The following is a 19407-nucleotide window of genomic DNA, read 5'->3' on the forward strand; positions in this document are numbered from 1 at the left end:
GAGGAAAGATGCTCAAGCTGAAAGAACCTGGACTCCTTTCTCACTGAGTTCCACTGAGGCCTGTCTTTGACTCAGGTTCCTAAAATGCTACCAGGGAAGGGACAGTTTAAAGTCAATAGAAGGTTGAATATCCTGATGAAATATCAGTTCAATCTTAAATTATTTGATGCATGGTTTTTGCCAACATGAATGAGTAAGTGAATGAATGAGTCTTGATCCATGGATGAACCACATGAAAGAGGAACAGAATGAAGTGGAAGATTAAGGATCAAATGCATGGCTTCTTCTGCCTCCAAGCCTTTGTCCTTTTGTCAGTCTTCCTTGCCCTAGCTGCTCCTATTTCAACTAAAACTAAATGATGAATGCGAGTCTTTGATTTCCACAGAGAACTAGGGTACCAGAATTACAATAATAAAACTGTGACCTATACAATACTTATCTGTAGGCTATTTCACATTTCCCCCAAACTTCAATGGACTTTCATAATAAAATCTTTTACAAATATACAGTAATCCCTCCTGTTGGAATAGCTCAAATGGGTGGTATCCCCAAGCAAATAGAACTTTCTCTAAAACACAGAGCCAATCATTTCTAGTTGAGATCCTTTTAATGATACAGTTAATATCTCTATATTTAATGTCTCTGTGGAGATCTAATTCTCTGTGGTATCTACTTGCAAACTAAAGTAAGTAAGTAAGTAATTAAGTAAGTAAGTAGGTAAGTAAGTAGATAGGGAAGGAAAGAAAGAGAGAAAGAAAGAGAGAAAGAAAGAGAGAAAGAAAGAAAGAAAGAAAAAAAGAAAGAAAGAAAGAAAGAAAGAAAGAAAGAAAGAAAGAAAGAAAGAAAGAAAGAAAGAAAGAAAGGAAGGAAGGAAGGAAGGAAGGAAGNAGAAAGAAAGAAAGAAAGAAAGAAAGAAAGAAAGAAAGGAAGGAAGGAAGGAAGGAAGGAAGGAAGGAAGGAAGGAAGGAAGGAAGCAGATTCTGGAGGTGGTCCGGGAAAGAAAAAGAGAAACTTCACTTTGAGTCTGTGAGATCAGACTGACCTGAGTTGTGGCGGCAGCTTGAACCTGTTCCGCACATCATCAATGCGATTGCCCAGGTAAGGGGTGTCCACAGTCACAAATATGGCCTTGTAACCCTTCTGCTCAGCTCGCTTCACTATCTGCCTGCTGATCTCACGGTCTTTGTAGATGTACAGTTGCATCCAGCGGAGTGCCTCTGGGCCAGCCTCTGCCACTTCTTCTATTGAGGAAGTAGCCCAAGAACTCAGCATCATGCCAGTTCCCATGGTCTGACAGGCTGTAATGAAATGGAGAAAATTGAGATGGACCTAGCACAGTCCCTTCTCCTAAGACTACTGTTTAATTCAAGGGGGAAGAACTCTACAAATACAACCTGTCAACATGAAATTAAATCTTTAAGCATAAATACATAAAACATGCATTGAATTTCACTCTGGGTTTATTATTTCATTTGAAGACGAATAAGTAAATAACCAAGGATGCGCTACAGATAAAGGTGGAAACCCTAAGAGCAATATAAATGACTATGTTAGGGTACTGGTTATAGTGTATGTAATTAATATATAAAGTGCATACAACCATTAAGGATAGCACTGTTGTGAAGGATAATTTTATGTGTCAGCTTGTCTAGGGCATAGTGCCCAGATATTTGGTCAAATAAATCTGGATGTTACCATGAAGATGTTTTTAGTTGAAATGTGCATTTAAAGTAATTGTAGAATTGAGCAAAGCAGATAGCCTGCTGTTGTGTGGCCTCAACTGTAAAATATGAAGGAAAGGAAATTCTCCCAGCTGACTACCTTTCAACTTGACTTTAATATCACTTTTCATCAATTAACTAGCCTTCTACTTAGTGTGCAGATTTGGAGTTTAGGGGCCACCATCATTATGTAACCCAAGTCCTAAAAGTAAGTCTCTATCTTAAATAGTGGTATAGAGATAGATTGATAGATAGATAGATAGATAGATAGATAGATAGATAGATAGATAGATAGATAGATAGAGGATATTGTTCTATATTGGAAGAGAGATAGTATTGATCCCATCTCTCTGGAGAACTCTAGTTGCTATAATTATAAAATACTTATAGGGCTGGAGAGATGGCTCAGCAGTTAAGAGCACTGGCTCCTCTTAAACTCTTACCACCTGTTAGGGAAGAAATCCTATCACTCCTGTTTATTTAAATCTTCCATCTGTAATTGGATCTGATGCCCTCTTCTGGTGTGTCTGGAGACAGCTACAGTATACTAATAGACATAAAATAAATCTTTTTAAAAAATACTAATAGATGTATCTTAATACAATAACAATATGTAGATAGATTTTTAAAAACTCAAGAAGCAACATTTATTACATGATTCCATATTTGTACAAATTATAACTCACCTAAACAAATGAAACATTAATGAGTTATAAAGCCATGGTGAGTTCAGTTTTTCCTTCCTTTTTGTATTTCTGAATTTCTTTTTTAAGTGTCTACTAAGATACATTCTACCTTTTAGCCCTCTTTTAAAAATGTGTATGTTAGACATCAAGAACAGATTCATCCTTTTGAGCAAGGTAGCAACATTGTATTGGAAGACTTAAAAGAGCATGGGTTATAGGACTTCCTCCCTAAAAAGTAGTAAGAATTTAGTGAAGGAATGGCTGATTTGATGTTTGGATGCTATCCAGAAAATTCCTAGAGGTAGAACGCAAACATCCATAGCCATTCATCTATGAAAGGCTACCTTATGTCTAATGGGAGCGAATGTACTTGCCCAAGTGACACTCACAAGACAATAAGGGGAATCAAGGGAGAAGGTGTTTATGAAGTTTCTCTGAGAGGTTCAAGAGCGTCCATGCTCAAACTTTAACCAGCAACCAGATTTCCTGGAGAGCTTATAAAAGTTGGCCTCATGGTCCAACCAACAGTCTCTTACTCCATCAGTCCCTATTGTACCCCAAGTTCGACTAATTCAGATATGCTGCTGCCATCTACACTGGACTGCACTAGAACACTAAAATATGAACATCAGCTTATGAGATTAGAAGTCTAAATTTGAGTGCTTTTAAGGTGGCTTTGATTTTTGAAACATGGACCTTATTTTTCCAATACCTTTGATGGTATCTTCATCTCAAACAAAATATGTGAGCTGAAGTGCACCATGCCTTTTTTGACCCTGTTCATCCCAGGAGCTTTGTTTGAGAATTTCTATAATAGGTTCTCATGGCTTGAAAATCACTGTCCATAAGAAACACATTTTGCTAGATAACAATACATCTGGATCCTTGTCTGATTTTCATTAAATTTAGCAATGTGGAAACAACACCAGAGGGCATTGAATGCTTGAGTCAGAACTTCTAGCTATCATATTACCACAAAAATAAATAAATAAGTAAATAAAATAAAAAAGGATGTCCTGAAGATGTGACCTAACTAAGGTCATATAGAGTTGGGCAGCAAAGACAGACAAAAATTCAACGTGCCTATCTGTCTAGGACTGGTATCCATGATTTTCTCCCAGTAGCCAAGCACAGATAAAAAGTATTTCCTCACAAAAGGATGAGCAAAGGAGATATTTAGATATTTTCTTTGGGAACCTTCATGGAGTTAGCCATGTACCCAATCACTGCTCTACCAGTGGTAACATGGATTTCTTCAAGGACTCTCTTTAGCATATTAGAAGTATCTACAGGCATTCCATAGAGGTTGTGATAACGATAAAAAACAATGCAAAAAAAACAACACTAACTTTCCAATTTTCTTGGGGTGTCAACATTCTTAAATACCTTTCCATAATCACTTAAGTACAGCTGTCCGTAGAAAAGAGGGCTGTCCATGCCTCCATTGCTCCCAGCTCTGGAGCTACCTACCCATCCTGCTCTAATGTCTTCAAACTTACTTTGCCCTCCATGGCTGGAGATCAAACCTAGGACATGCTTACTCCTGAATGCTGTCACTGAGCAATGGTCACAGGCAGCATGCTTTTTCAACAACTAACATCATAGGGGCTGAAATCTGGAGATGAGGACCATAAATTCTAAGTTACAGTTGTCTCTGGTGGCAATAATAATCAAACAAATGTTGATTTAATAAGAGCCTACTGGCAACAGAAGGACTAGCAGAATCTGAGCATGATGAATCATTTCTGTTGAAGCAAAGCTATTACAACCAGGAAAAATAGAGGAGACATCTTTGGAGGTTCCCTGCTTCTTGAACAACCATTATTGATCGCTCTGATTCCTATTCACTTGTGATAACTTGTCCTGCACAAAGAAAATTACTAGTGCAGTAGGACTGTTATTTTTCAACATACTTTTACTTTAGAACAAACTAAACAGCCCATTTAGAGATAGAACTGAAAATGTGTCTAATCAAGTAAATGCAGATCTGAAAATGATATTTTGATGCCTCTGTGTATTGAAATGTACAGAAATGTGATTACTCATCTCTGTTATACAGTCCTTGGGAAAGCTGAGGTATGAAGTTTTCAATTTTAAGGCAAGTCTGGATTTCCTGTTGCAACAGAGAAGGTTTAGGGCCAGCCTCAGCTACATCTGATCTCAGAAAAGAAAATTTATGTACTTCCATCCTCATAGGTAAGTAATCATAGCTGAGAAGTAATTATTGTTCTGTCCTTCAAAAGTACCAAAGTATTTCATCACGCCTTCAGTTCTTCCCTTCTCCAATTGTTCCTTGGAGCTTTTACAGACCAGTGACTTCTATAATACTTGGCACACCCTGCAGCATCCATGCCTGTTACAGCATAAGATGCTTGTATCTAAGCATCATTTTTCATGGGTTAAAGTCCTTTGCTGTTCTGGATTTCACATATCACCTTCACCCAAGAGATCATCCCTTTTAGCTCACTGGGCATTTTTGGAGATAAAGATTACACTTTTTAAATTCTTTTAAAGTACCTGAGCATGGGCAATCTTTGTCCCAAAGTTCTGGTGAGAAAAATCATCTGGTGATTTATGTACATAGATATTCTCATCCTGTTATTCCCAAGAAGTTTTGAGTGTCCCTGTGAGGTCTGAATCTGTGACCTGCATCTCTCAAAGGCAGGTTTAATTCTACAAAGGATAGGTTTCAGCTTTCTTCTTTATCCCCAGATGGTGGCTGTTCATCACTTGACTGCAAGGTGATTTTGCATTTCCACAGTGCCACTGACAGCTGAACAGAGCTCTCACATGAGGCACTGTTGCTCTGAAAGCCCAGCCTGGCTCTTTCCAGGGGTGAGGATTTCTAGTACTGGTGCAGCATTGAAGATTCATGGTAGTCAATGCATCCTAAAGTTAACATATCCAGAGCTAGGGAGATGGTTAAGAGGGTAAAACACTTGCAGGCAAGCCTCACAGCCTGAGTTTAACCCCCCAAATCCACACAAAGGTAGAGGGAGAAAACCAACTCTACAGATTTACCCTCTGACTGACATGCATGTACACACACACACACACACACACACACACGCACGCAAGTGTGCACAATGATAATAATAACAGGTTTAGTATAACATATCTAGAAGAATACACTGCCAAGTAAATGGGAATCCCGTGTGACCTCTTGGAACTTTGGTTTCTTATTTTTACTGGCTCTTTTTATCATCCTGAAGGCATAACATCAAGAATAGAACCCTAAAATATCAGAGGAAAGCTCTTTGTTTGGTCTTTTGCAACCCAGTCTAAGCTGGAATTTTGGTATGTATTTTAGGTTGACCTTGAACAAGAGACCCTCTTGTCACTGTCACAAACTCCTAAGTGCTGGGATTTCAGATCCGTGGTACCATGTGCAGCTAACCTTTTTGAAGTAGAAAAATTTACAGGTTCTTTGGAAAGTTGGTTGGATGGTGTTTTGGTGGGGCAAACGCGTGAAGGAATGTTTAGCAGGAGTGACTAAGGTAGACTCCTGAATGAAGGTTTTGTTTGTTTGTTTGTTTGTTTGTTTGTTTGTTTTGAAGCAGACACAGGTGAAAGGATGTCTTGCTAAAGCAAGCACATGAAAGGACACATGATGAGAGATTCTTTACATGTATGTATTGGTCTGCCTTACATAGTATAGTTGAGCTCCATTTGTCCTGAATTCATAAAATGAAACACAACAAAAAAAACTTCTGGTGGTGTTCTGTGCTTGCTGTGGTTTCTTGTCACTTCCACAAACTCAGACTGATTGGCAGAGTGATGTCAGTTGAAACAGATGCACATGCTGGAGGACAGGTAATGTTTACAGGGAGTATAAAAAAGGACTTAACAGATTGTGACATGGGGTTGGGGAGGATTGAGCTAAGCTTGTTTATAGAGCTAGCTGTGCACAACAATGCTTTTTGGTCTTGAGTCTTTGTTGATCTTCACTTCCCTAAGACAGGCACAGCTGAATGCTGAGGTCACATGACTGTGATGGGTTAGGTGCAGTAATTTCTACAGCAATATGGAAAAGGAAAACCAGGAGCACTGTCAAATTCTTCATATTTTATCGTAGACACTCCTTAACGTCATCTTAAGGTAAAGTGCCCTATTCAGCAATGTTTCCTTTTTTCATATACATATATTTATGAATTTTAATTGATAAGTGACAATTGTGTGTATTATGGTGATACAATGTGATCTTTTGACTTGTACACTCATAGTAAAAGATAATCAATTATGCTAGTAACATATGCAACTAATTTTGTGATGAAAATATCAAAAATCTGTTCTTCAAGGCTGGGTATGTAGCTCAGTAGAGACTTGAATAGTATGTATAATAAGGCTTTGAGTTCAACCCATAGCACTAAAAATCCTATTCTTTCAGCAAATTTTAAAATATATGATATATCCGTATTCAGAGTAGTTTCATGCAACCCAATAGTTTCCCAATGGCTATTCCTCTAGTCTACGCTAGACTTTGATTAACTCCTTCCTTGCCCATTCTCATTCTGAACTCTGGCTTCTCATTTCTATCACATCATCCTATTCTCTGATTGTCATTCTCCTTTCTCCATGCTCATCCTCCAACCACAGCTTCAGTTTCTATTACTTTACTCTACAATTCTATAATATTTCATGGTTCATGCATCCATAGCACATTTTCTTTATTTGTTCATCCATTAATGGGATCTTAGTTTCTTTCACATTGGCTATTTTGAATAAGACTGAACTGAACATGAGATTACAACTGTATATTTAGCATGCTAATTTAAATAACCTTAAGTATTACAAAAGTGGGATGACTGGGTCACATTTTAATCTTGCTTTTTAGTTTTCAAGGGATTTCACTGACCTACATGTCTCAGTACAACAAAGAAAACAGTTAACAAGAGACTACTAGTGGACTGGAAGAAAACATGAGCAAATCATATGCCTGACAAGGGACCATTATCAAACGTATATGAGAAACTCAGTCCACTAGCAAATAAACAACCCACATACCAGGCTGTGGAGTAATGATAGCAGTGCTCAGCTCTCAGATCTACCCAAATAAAGTGTATTTACTACAGTTAAATCATGTACACTAGTGCGGGACTACATATGAGGCAAGCAGTATGATCCACGAAGCCACCTTCCAGCGAAGTATTAACTGCATTCTTACTCTGTTCGAATCTGTAACTGTCTGCATAAAAAATGAGCTAACATAAATTCTGAAGTCCAATGTACAGTAGCCTCCATAACTAGAAACATGTTAATAGCTCAACAAAACAGTATGCCTGGTGAGGTCTGCCTTATGACTGAGCAGTGCCATTGGGCCCCTGGATTGGGGACAGGTTCCTTTATTTCAACCATTATTGAAAACGTATCCTTCTATATTCACTTCTTACTCTTTTTTTTGTGGAGGAGTTAAACTGCATTAGGGTGACTAGCCTCAGTTCATTTGACCATCACTAGATGTATTTCATAAGCTGGTTTATCCATTATTTCCCCAGCTTCCTAGATTTCAGATTAGAAGGATACATTGAGGACTGGATCCAAATTTAAGTGTCCAAAGATGGAAAGGGAGAAGGAGTGGTTACCCAAAGCTGGGAAATTCCAATTTACCAATTATAAACTAGCTTCCAAATATATAATGTCAAGTCCAGGAGTCTTATAAATAGGGTATTAGGTTATCAACGGTAAACTTATGACTATTATTCAAAACATTAACTCATGAGAGACCCTCCTATGACTGAGACCCAAACACTGAACAATTTGAAATAACCTGATTTGAAATGCTTTATTTGACCATTATCTCTCTTTTATGGGAAAAGAGACTTGAGTTTTCAAAGTTACATTTTTTAAAGAGAGAGAGAGAGAGAGAGAGAGAGAGAGAGAGAGAGAGAGAGAGAGAGAGAAGCAAAGAAGCAAGGAGAAAGTTCTAATTTGTTCAAAAGGTCTAAAACATTGTAAGATGCATTTGATTAAAATGCTCCTATAAAACTTAGTCACCAAAACATCTGTGCTGAAAACGAATTTTGTCATCTGCACAGGAAGTCCTGTGTAATGGGGAAAATATGCAGTGACAGAGTACCAAGCCACTGGGTGCTCTAAATTCAAGGTCTGACATGCTGAAGTACTTGCAAAAACATACACCTTAATGTCCGTTTGCATGCGTCAGCCTTTCATCTTGCAAGGACTAAGGGCATGACCAAAGTTGTGAGAGTGTCTCAAAGTATTCTTAGGCTTCTCTGGAAAAATAGAGTTCTGAGGAAATTAACTAAGTGAACTGTAAATTACGTTCAAACTATTTAGAAATGGTCAAACAAACTTTAACATTTAAGGACTTTAATCAATTTCAGTACTTTCAACAAAGGTGAGGGAAAGAGGCTTAATCTTACAATTCTTTTAACATGATTCTTTCTCCAAATTGGAGCAGTACATTCTCCAGGCTCACACTAGCCTACCACTGTGCTTTGATATTTTTTGTTGTTGTTGTTGTTAACATACAGAAGTGTTTGTAAAGACCCATCAATCCCAATGACTCCTTAGACCTGCCTGCCTTGTCCCAGCCCACCGCTAGGGCACAACTACAACACTGTATTACAGTAAAACATCACCTCACCTGTTTTGTCATTCTTCTGTGCTGAGTGGTCCAGTTCCTATATAACTGGTAGATAATGAGAAAGAGACCACCCTGTAGTCAGACACTTCCTAATGATGAATGACTTTGAAGATCACCAAGGCTATCCCTGGTGAGTTCAATCAACTCTCACAGCTTAACTCCCTCAGTGTTAGGACACAGTACACTCCAATTGCTCACTGTCACACTCTGACATCCACTAGGAAATCAAAAAAGCAATCACATGCTCTTCACAAAGCTACTCAATTGCTTACATTTTTGTGGCCAATCCTTAATATCATACCACTTGATGATGGTTCTAATTATAATAGAGCTAAGTTCTAATTTTAATAGCCATTTTTGATGAACAATTTTTATTTCCCGAAAAGTGATTTTGATACTAAACTTAACTTTCAGATAAAAAAAATGGAATTTTAGCTTTTATGAATTTTTAGATATGAAATTATTTGTTTAATTACAGATTCTCCTTAACTTACACCATGTCAGCTTATGGTTTTCTTGTTCCTGGCAGAAGGAAAATAACAGGCATTCAGCAGAACCCAGACCTCAAACTTTGACCTTTAGTATTTTCTCAGGCCAGCAATAGTCCAAAGACCGTTCTCTTGCTTGCCATGTTGATCAGTAGCTGTGAGCTACAAGTTCCAGTCACTAAAAGAAAGACTGGGCAACCTGTGTGAACTACTAAGCCGTGGGGTTCAGTGAATTCAGTGCATTCAGTGCATTTTATCTGAACAATATTTTCAACTTAAAATTGTTTTAGCAGGATACCATTTATTGTTAAGTCAGGAACATCTACAGGCAATATGGCATAGTAGTCTTTCATATACTGTTTGTATTTGAGTGTGTGTTTGTGTCTGTGTATGTGTGTTGTGTGTGTATGTATACATATGAAATGTGCCCCATCCATTACTTTTGATTTCTAGAAAAGCAGATTTAAACCATAAAACTGAGCTAAAATTACTTGAAGTAAGGATATTTTAAAAGCACAGACTAGTTCTTTTTGTGTTTTTAACTTACTTGTTGGCATGCTCATTTTTTTACCAAAATAAGATATTCCCTTCCAAAGGGTTAGCTAATATAATGTGAGGTGATCTGTTCCCTTTTGTTCCAAATTTTGTTTTTTTCTTAGTTAAAATGGACAATATAACCGGCAGAGTTTGGAGAGAGAGATACCTAGATTAAACCTTCTGCCCACCACTGACTAGTCCTTGCCCACACATCCCTTTCTCCTCCCCATCATGATGATGGCAACAGTCCTGCAGGCCCATTTTGAGGAGCAGTGGCAGAAACGTAAAATCCAAGCATTATACCTAGGACAGCAAATACCCTGCACATGCAGAAAAGTCAAAAAAAAAAAAAAAATGTCTTTTTGAGCAAGCAACTGCTTTGCCTGGATTCTGTAAAACTGAGAACAATGAGGTTCTTTTCCTAGTAGGAATGTTGAAATGTATACATCTCCCTGGCCACCTAGAATAACACATAAATATATAAATCAATAAAACTTTCAAAACGGCATCATTTTGAGTTGGAAGCAAAGGAAATGACAGTGCTTTCCTGCTGAGTGCTCTGTCTGTCTGTCGGTGAGAAGGCTGACCACTTAATCTCGGAAAATCCAGAAAATTCAACAGCTAGAACGCTGTCCTCCACTGCGCTCCGTTCTCTGAAGTGTATAGCTCTTTGTGTGTCTCCCTTCCACCTGCACCTTAATAGGTAGCCAATCACAGCTGAATCCCAAACTTCACTCTGGAATGTGTTAGGCTCAAAAAGAAAGTGTTTAGATTTAATGTTTTTACGGCCCATCAAATCCTGTGCAGTAGCCTCTAATTGCATCCAGCGGAGGGGATTTCTTTAAAAACTTTTTTTTTGACAGTGTAATAATAATTTGCTAATATGCTGAGCATTCCTGGAACACATTAGACACTGGTGACTTTCTCTATATAAGGTCCCAGTACTCCCTCGTGTGGTCTTTATCCACATAACAAGCTAGAAATATAAGGATAAATATTTTTTCATTATTATTCCCTGTGTTTAAAATCATTAAATAAGTAGGCTTATGCTACTCCATGGAATATTGTAAAGTTCGATTATGGTCACTATGCATACAATGAGAGAGCTTCCCTGGAAATATAGCAACACGCATTTGAGAAATCAGACTTGGGGCTGAAGAAATGGCTCAGCTCTTAACAGCTAGGCTGACTGACAATGAAACAGACAAGAGAAATTGGAGTGGTCTACCCATCTTGCAACACGGAAGCCAAATCTAACCATAGCATCTATTTTATCAGCTGCTAAGATTGTGATCACTGTTTGCTAGTGAAATACAGAAGTAATTTCTTCCTTGAAGAATAAAGACAAAAACTAAAGAGAGAGAGAGAGAGAGAGAGAGAGAGAGAGAGAAAGAAAGAAAGAAAGAAAGAAAGAAAGAAAGAAAGAAAGAAAGAAAGAAAGAAAGAAAGAAAGAAAAGAAGGAGGGGGCTAAAGTCTCTTATTTATGGACATTTTCCATTCACTAAATATTAGAACAATTTCCAGCTGTTAAGTTGGAATTATAAGGTTAAATAATGTTCTGGAGCAAATCTTTTAGTCACAGTATATTGCCTCAAAAAAAGAAATTGTGGTGCTCCCAGTCACACACCTCTGCTTCATAAGAGTTTTAGAAACTAATGCATAATTCAAGGCTACCAAGTATTTCCTAATGGCTTTCATTTTCTTTGGTTTATTTCTTCTTCCCAAAATCAAAAGGGTAACACTGCTATGGTTTGGATTCATGTTCCTAGATTGGCACATAGGGCCTGCCTTGGACCTTCTGCTCCAGTTAATGATATTAGGAAATACCGGTGGTTGACCAGGATATCACAGTCAGCATCGACTAGTGGAATAACAGCCTTGAACAAAACGTTTAATGTCACCCAGCCTTGGTTTCCACATTAATAGAGTTAAAGATCAGACCTTAGGGATTCATGTGACTGTTTTTTAGGATAGATAGTGTTAAGCAATAGGTGAGATAAATTTCAAATTTCTGAGACACGTCAATGGTTCGATAAATATTGGCTATCTTTCCACTGGCTTTGAAGTATCATTTTCTCAATTTCTGAAATATTTACCAAATATTTATCGGTGTCTTCACCAAGATTCAAAGATAAATATGTTTCCATTTCATATCCCAGGGGTGCAGTGTGAGTAAAAACACAAGTGCACACAGGTGCTCACCCCATGTCCTGGCTCTCCAACCGCTGCCTTAAAACATGCTTTAAAAAACATGGAACATCAGGAAAATGTTTGAGGCCAACTATATACTTTGAACTGTCTTTGGTAGTTGGTGAAACTTTAAATGGATTTATTCAGAACCAGTTTTGTTTGTTTTTTGTTTTGTTTTGTTTTTGTTTTTTTAAGTGTAAAAATCATTTACTCTTCTCTGGGGCTTTTCCGGATTCTTGTGTTCTGTCTTCATTGGTTTCTTTCTTTGGTTTTGTTTCTTGGGTCTTATGGTGATGCAGGTCATTTTGTTTTGCTATGAAACCCTTCCTACCTGCTACCCACTCACCATAACACACACACACACACACACACACACACACACACACACACACACACACACACCATCTCCTGAATCTCCTGAAGCTGAGCTTGCAGGCGTGAGCCACCATGCTGAGCTGGTTGAGCCACCATGCTGAGCAGGGTTTTGTTTTGCAGTTTTCTCACAGACAGGTTTTCTGTCATGTATTGTTTAGCAGTGGAAAGCTTTTCCTAAAGAACTTTTTTTTTAATTACTAAATTCACAACAGCAGGCATGCCCAGTGATGACTAAGTTTCTAAGGTCCTTCAGAAGAGCCCCAAGCCCCTTGAGACATGATATGCAAAACCATAGGCTTTCTTAAGCAGTTCACATTATCAGTGAGGAAATGGTAACCCTAGAAAGTGAAAAGGAGCAGAGGCCCTAAGATGCAAAACCAGTTGGTGGTGAATTCGCCCATAAATTGCTTGTCCTTGCTGAACAGCCCGGGGACAGTTGTAACAGTTGTATTTGCTTTGGCCCACACGCTGTTGCCCCAAATAACGTTTTAAAGAATTTTGATTTATTTGCCAACGTATAAAAACAAGAAATTGTACATTTAAAAAAATGAGATTGCTGGCTTCTTTTGAGATATTTAAAGAGCTGGCAGTCTCTCCTCACTCCCTCAGGAAGTCAGCTTAAGCAAGTTCACGGCTGCCCCCTTTGGGATAAAACAGGCAATCACTGCCTTTACCACTGAGCATAGACTTAGTTTCCTTACCTCCTCTACTCCATGGACATTAAGTATCTCAAGCTTAGCCTTCAAAGGTAATTTTCGAGGTCCTTGCTTTAAGTGTAAGACAAAAGTATTAGTTCAAAAATAAAGTGGTTGTCATTATGATAAGCTATGAATAGACTGTGCTTGTCTGAAAGCAGTTATATATGCAAGAAGAAGATTTTGGAACCTGGGGATCTGGGGAGAAAGTGAGCGACTGGCATGCATCACCGCTGTCTTAGCATTTATTTCAGGACTCCACACTAAAGAATGTAGAGCTCTCACTTACATCCAGCAACTAGCTGTGCACTAAAATGTGAAGGGCCCCTGCGTTTTACCTGGCATGCTTGTATGCATCGTCTCAAAATTAATAATAAAATGTGTAGTGCATTCTACAGCCATCAGACAATGGGAAAACATGGAATCCTAGCTGTGGGTCTGGGTCATGCCTATTTGTGCCCACAGTGATGACAGGACAATGTACAGGACTTTTGTGTCAGATTCTGGGAAGAACTCTGGAAATCACTCAGGGTATGTGAGACTATGGTGCTGTGGCCATATCTATAACTGTCACTATATCTATAACTGTCAACAGAACATGCTAATTTCACAGGTCAGACTTTTCCCTGTAGATGTGAATGATCCTCATTTGCCAAGTTGTTGGGGACACTTTGTCCTGAGATCATAAACTAACCTCTGTCCTTTAAACTTGACCCCAACTTCACATAGGCTGTGTCCCTGGAAATACAAAATTTAGGGGCCAGATAATTAGGAGGTAGACAAAACTCTTCCATGGAAACTTGAACAGATTTTGCAATATGTTCAAGGATCAGACATAGATTGTCTAATTCTCCCTGGGAATAATGGAATAAATCAATTAATAGATTCTTGGTTCTGTGATAGTTTCCTGCATTTCAGAGAGTAATTGGCTAAACATAAAGGTTGCTCCATTCTTGCTTAAACTTACTTGTGGCTAACTACATCCTTCACTGAGGATTATCTCTGTCCACATTTCTCTAGAAGCCAAGAGTGGCAGGAAGAAGTAATGAATTCAAATACCCCAGTCACCCGAAGCATCCGCTCAAGGGCCCCTCCTTTTCCTGCCAAAGAAACTCATTATTCCCACACCTAAATGCCCAAGCCATGCCAAATTCACAGATCATGCTCACATGCACAAATCAAGCAATAGCCTTTGCTCTGAGCTGATTAATTCCAATATTAAAGAGAACAACGCATTGTAGAAGATCATGAGAACACAGATGAAAACTGGAAGAATGTGGAGGTCCTTGAGGGAGCTAGCTCTCTGGTTCACAGCTGTGTTATAGCCTGAGATGCTATGACTCAGGTGTTTTGGATTCTTGAAGCCAGGGATCTCTGAACCCTATTTCTTATGCCCTTTCCACTTCACTCACTCAATGGTAGATTGTATGTGTCACTGTCCCAGAGTCCTCCTTTGTACACATCTAAAACTATAAACGCCTGGCTTCTGATGCCATAACTCCTTCAGAGCATTTTCAAAGCAGCACCCAGTAGTTTGAAGCCACTTTTCTGGAGACAGACTGCTGGGATCTGGACACTTCCTGTCACGTATGAATCCTGTAGCCCTGAGCAAGTGACTCATCTTATATGTGCCTCAGTTTCTCGTGTGTAAAATAGTCTTAATAATGAAGCTGCTTCTCTGGGCTTTCTGAGAATACCAAACTTGACAGCTGTGATGTACTTAGGCAAGTGCCTAGGAGGTGACAATTTTGTGCTAAATAAATCTTAAAGGGTAAGTGCTAATGAGCACTTACTATCCGCTCATGGTGAGTTCCCTGGGGACATAGCATTTGGTGACTAGTCCTCTCTAATAGTTTCTAAACAAGCATTTTCCTTTCACCCCAGCCTGTCCTCAACCAGAAGCCCCAGCTTTGGACCCATAGGGAAGAAGTTAGAGAGTACAGCATGCCATCAGTAGTTATGAAAGCAGTTCTCGGAAACTCTAGCAATTTGTCCACAAAACTGGACAGTGATGCCAAGTTCCCTGGCCCTGCAGTGACTTACCAGGTGAGCTCTGCCCACTGATAAACTTGCTTCCTTCTACTCTGTCCTCTGAGTTGTTTCCTGATTGTGTCTCCTCTTTCAAATCTATTTTCCATTGCTTGCTTCTTGAACAATAATTCAAATATAGTTTATAAGGATGGGCTATAACCCAGAAGTAACCTCCTACTCCACTTTGAAAAACTAGTAAATTACAAAAATCATCTCCATTTTCCAATACAGTCTTCCTAACATTGTTTCTGCCCACTAATAAAAACATGAAATTGTGTGCCTTACTACCAATTGTAACTGCTAATTGAAATAATTCAAGTATGGTAGCTAGTATATCTGTAGTCCAAGCAGGAAGGAAGCTGAGGCAATAGGATCCAGCTGAGATAGAAAACAAGTTCTTATAAAAAGTTGAAAATGAGAAAAAAAAAAGAAAAAGAAGGAAAGAGTTTTTTTTTAAGAGACAAAAGACAGAGATCACAATCAATTTCTGTACCATTTTCAAAATTTTTTATATGCTTGCCATTTTTTCCATGGTATCTCGATTTAAAAGTCAATTCTTCTAAGGTCTGTCCAATGAAGTTAAAATCATGGAAACTCTTGTACAAATCTTTTTCAAAAAAATAAAAAATAAAAAGTTACAGCATCATGTAGAATTCTCATCTAAAATCTTCGATACAGAGTGAGTGCCACATTATTTCTTAGATTCCTTGCTTTCTATTCTTCAGATCCATGTTGGAAACTGAACATTTTCCCCAAATCACACCAGACATCATGACCTTAAAATAAAAATCTCACATCCAGAAAATAAGATACATAATGACTTATATTCCTTTGCATATTAGTGGAGTATTTCCCTTTGTTGACTCTTGTGTCCATTCATGAATTTCTTATTTTCTTACTTTCATCTTTGTATCACTTTCTTCTTTGAGGGCTATTGATATTGAGTGAAAATTTCCCTTTGTGGTCTCTTATTTTTCTCAACTATTATTCAATTCCTCAAAAAAATTACAATATCCTATGGAATATTTCCTTTTGATATTTATGGAAATTTTGGTACATTCAAGTATTAAGATAATATGCCCACCTCTCCACTTTTGTTTTTTTGCCCTAAGTTTCTTTAAATGGACCCACTCCTCTACACTCCCTTAGCCTGGTCTCCCACTTCCCACCACCTCCATCCCATGGGCTGTGTATTTCTGGATTACGAAAACTAAGCCCCTGGGGCTCTGCGCACACTCAGCTGCATGTAGTTATCCAGCAGTAAGGATGCTGCCAGCCTCTGACCTAGGCTGATGCAGTACAACCTTTTTGTGTCAAAGCAAAATTTTGATGTTCTTGGCAGAGTTCTGTGGGAGTCATTTTAATGAAGAAGGTAGAGCCATTTGATTCTTAATTCTCGGAATTAAAAAGCTTTAAATAGCATTGAGTTCATGCTCTTTTGGCCCTTCATCTCTTGCCTGCCTGACATCAAAAGATGTTAAATAGGATTCCTCAGCCACAATTCTTAGTCTGTAAAGCAGAATGTGCCGAGGTCTACGTATAGCCTTTCATATATTCAGTGTTGCTAGGGAACTAGGAAGGTAATCTATTAGCCATGGAGAGAAATTTCTTTGTAGTCTTTTTCCTTTCCTCTTTGCTCTTTCCTGAAGCAGTGGGAAATGCTCTACTGGGAAAAGAATCCACCCATAAAACAGAATCAAGTTCCAATACCATAGAAGAAAACAGAGCCAACTAGGTCTCTACCTTTGTTCTTTCAGTATGCAAATCATTTGTTTGGAACAACCCCACCTCTGCCACTCAAGACCTATGATCTTGGGCAAGCTAGTTCTTGGATCTCCATTTTTAGAGACCCTGATATTATTACTCATAAAATTACAAACATTAGCTGAGCACTACTCTGCATCAGGTGTTTATATGTATAATTTCTGTGGACCAACACCCCCCCACACACACACACACAGAGCAACCAAAAGCAGCAAGTACTAGTTTGATCAATGTTTCACAGAGGACATAGAAACCCAAGCACCAAGCCCTGAACCAAAAGCTAGAAAGTTGATGGTAAAACCAGGGGTTTCATGGTTTTATATATATATATATATATATATATATATATATATATATATATATATATATATATGAAAAATTGAAAAATATAAAGAAAAAAAAGAAAAACAAGGAATGTAATTGTTTTAAATAAAGCATCCTAGGAAGGGTGTTCGAGAAGGGAGCCTCTATTTGTCTCTCTTTTCATACCTCGCACAGTGGCCAGCTCCCCATCCACATGAGCCATGCACTGCATGGCAGTAGCCCCAACACATATTGGCATGCTGACTCTCTGCCCTAAAACAGAAGTTGACAGATCGATATCAGCAACGTTGCGAAGCATCCGTGGATAGAGTTTCCATCTGGAATTTAAAATAATATTAATATCAATAAATGTAAATTTAGAAATTCAAAGATATAAGCAAAAAACTTTAACATTTCATTTTAAAAGAGAAAATTTTTTTTTCATTAGGCCAAACCTTTTCCTTGCACAGTGAAATTTTCTCCCTACCTCAAACCTCTGACAAACATTGGCCTGTATTTTTCATCCACATACTTCCACTTTTTAAGAGTTTTGTGTGATGGATTCCTATAGTAAACAGCCTTCTGAGCCTGACATCCTGTCATTGATCTCTGCTGGTGTGTGTGTCACCAGCTTGTACCATTGGGCTGACCCATTTCACCTCTTGGAGGGAACCTTAGTTGATTATTCACTACTGGGGTACACTTAGGATATTTCCATTTTGTATCGATGATAAAGAATGTCACCATGAACAGACACTTATAGACTTTGGGGTGAATGTAGATCTTATTTTACTTTCACCAGATTTAGATGATGATATACAAAGTCCTAGAGGTTATATTCAGATTGGAGAAGATATGGATCTTCCTTCTGTAAGAGAGAAGAGCTCAAGGCAATTGCTTTTAAAATTACGTATATTTTCTTCAAAGTTATTAACTAAATGCTGTGTCCGCTGACGAATGAACATAAGAGAAGAGTTAAAGCTTGGTTACTTGTTTTGTTAGTCAAGCCCTTTCCTCAGAATAGTTAATAGAAACTAAAACTTTTAATTCTTGAAAAATATTGTAAATGATTTTTTCTGTGATTCCTCAAAATCAGAACAAAAGTTAATAAGCCAAATTGTATCCGTAAATCTTACTGGAGACTAACTTGTCTTTCCTATGAACAGAAAGTCTATTTCTTACTTGCTTATGTCAATTAGTCTTCTCATTGCAGGCAGATCAAGACTGGACATTATTAAAATAAATACCTTGTTTAGACACACTTACAAGCCTAACCAACAGTCCTGTATGTTGATTTTCTAGATTTAATCCTAATTCTAATGAGGCTGAGATTGTTCTTGCAAATATAGTGAAGAGTGACTTCATACTGGAGAGATGAGGGGAAAGCCTTTCATTGACTAACACCTGTCTCTGGGGGAGGGAGAGGAGGCACAGCAGCAGTAGTTCTGCCTTGAGGACCTGCTTGAAGTCTGCAATCTAACATCTCTCACACAGTAAACTAAAACAACCCACCCCTCAACAAGGTGATAAAGAAGTTTAGTATCTGGTTCCTAAGCTAGCTAGCTGGTTGGTTAGTTGGTTGGTTGGTTGGTTGATTGGTTGGTTGGTTGGTTGGTTGGTTGGTTGGTTGGTTGGTTTTCTCCATAAGCTGTTCTTTGACCATCATAATTTTCATTGTTTTCCATCACATCACATGTTCTGTTCCTGGAAATCTGTTCCTCACCATGGACACTTACAGCATAATGCTCTGCTCTCCAATGTGAAGGGGGAGAAGCAGAAGCTGTGGAGGGAATTTTCATTACCAGTCATCTCTAAGAGTGTTGTTGGAATTAGAGAAAGAGATTTTAATAGAGGGGACAGACACAACAGCTTTGAAACGCGTTAACATTTACATTTACATATGACTAAAAGAACAACGGAAGAGTTTGAGGACGCACAACACTATGGGACATTCTCTCTCTCTCTCTCTCTCTCTCTCTCTCTCTCTCTCTCTCTCCCTCCCTCCCTCT

The 19407-nt window shown here is 38.3% G+C and overlaps 1 protein-coding gene across 2 annotated transcripts in view; it reads right to left on the minus strand.

Annotated features, from left to right (window-relative positions):
* Hao1 (hydroxyacid oxidase 1) overlaps nucleotides 1-19407 on the minus strand; it is a 49756-nt gene that overhangs the window by 26248 nt on the left and 4101 nt on the right. The window contains exons 2-3 of one of the 2 annotated variants that reach the window (XM_021193425.1): nucleotides 17585-17736; nucleotides 1043-1298 (exon numbers count right to left, since the gene is read on the minus strand). In XM_021193425.1, coding sequence (XP_021049084.1) covers nucleotides 1043-1298; nucleotides 17585-17736 — 408 coding nt within the window. The remainder of the gene's footprint in view (nucleotides 1-1042; nucleotides 1299-17584; nucleotides 17737-19407) is intronic. The other variant, XM_029536657.1, reaches the window with a different exon arrangement.

This window comes from Mus pahari, chromosome 3 (assembly GCF_900095145.1).
Source record: "Mus pahari chromosome 3, PAHARI_EIJ_v1.1, whole genome shotgun sequence".
NCBI classification, from domain to species: domain Eukaryota; kingdom Metazoa; phylum Chordata; class Mammalia; order Rodentia; family Muridae; genus Mus; species Mus pahari.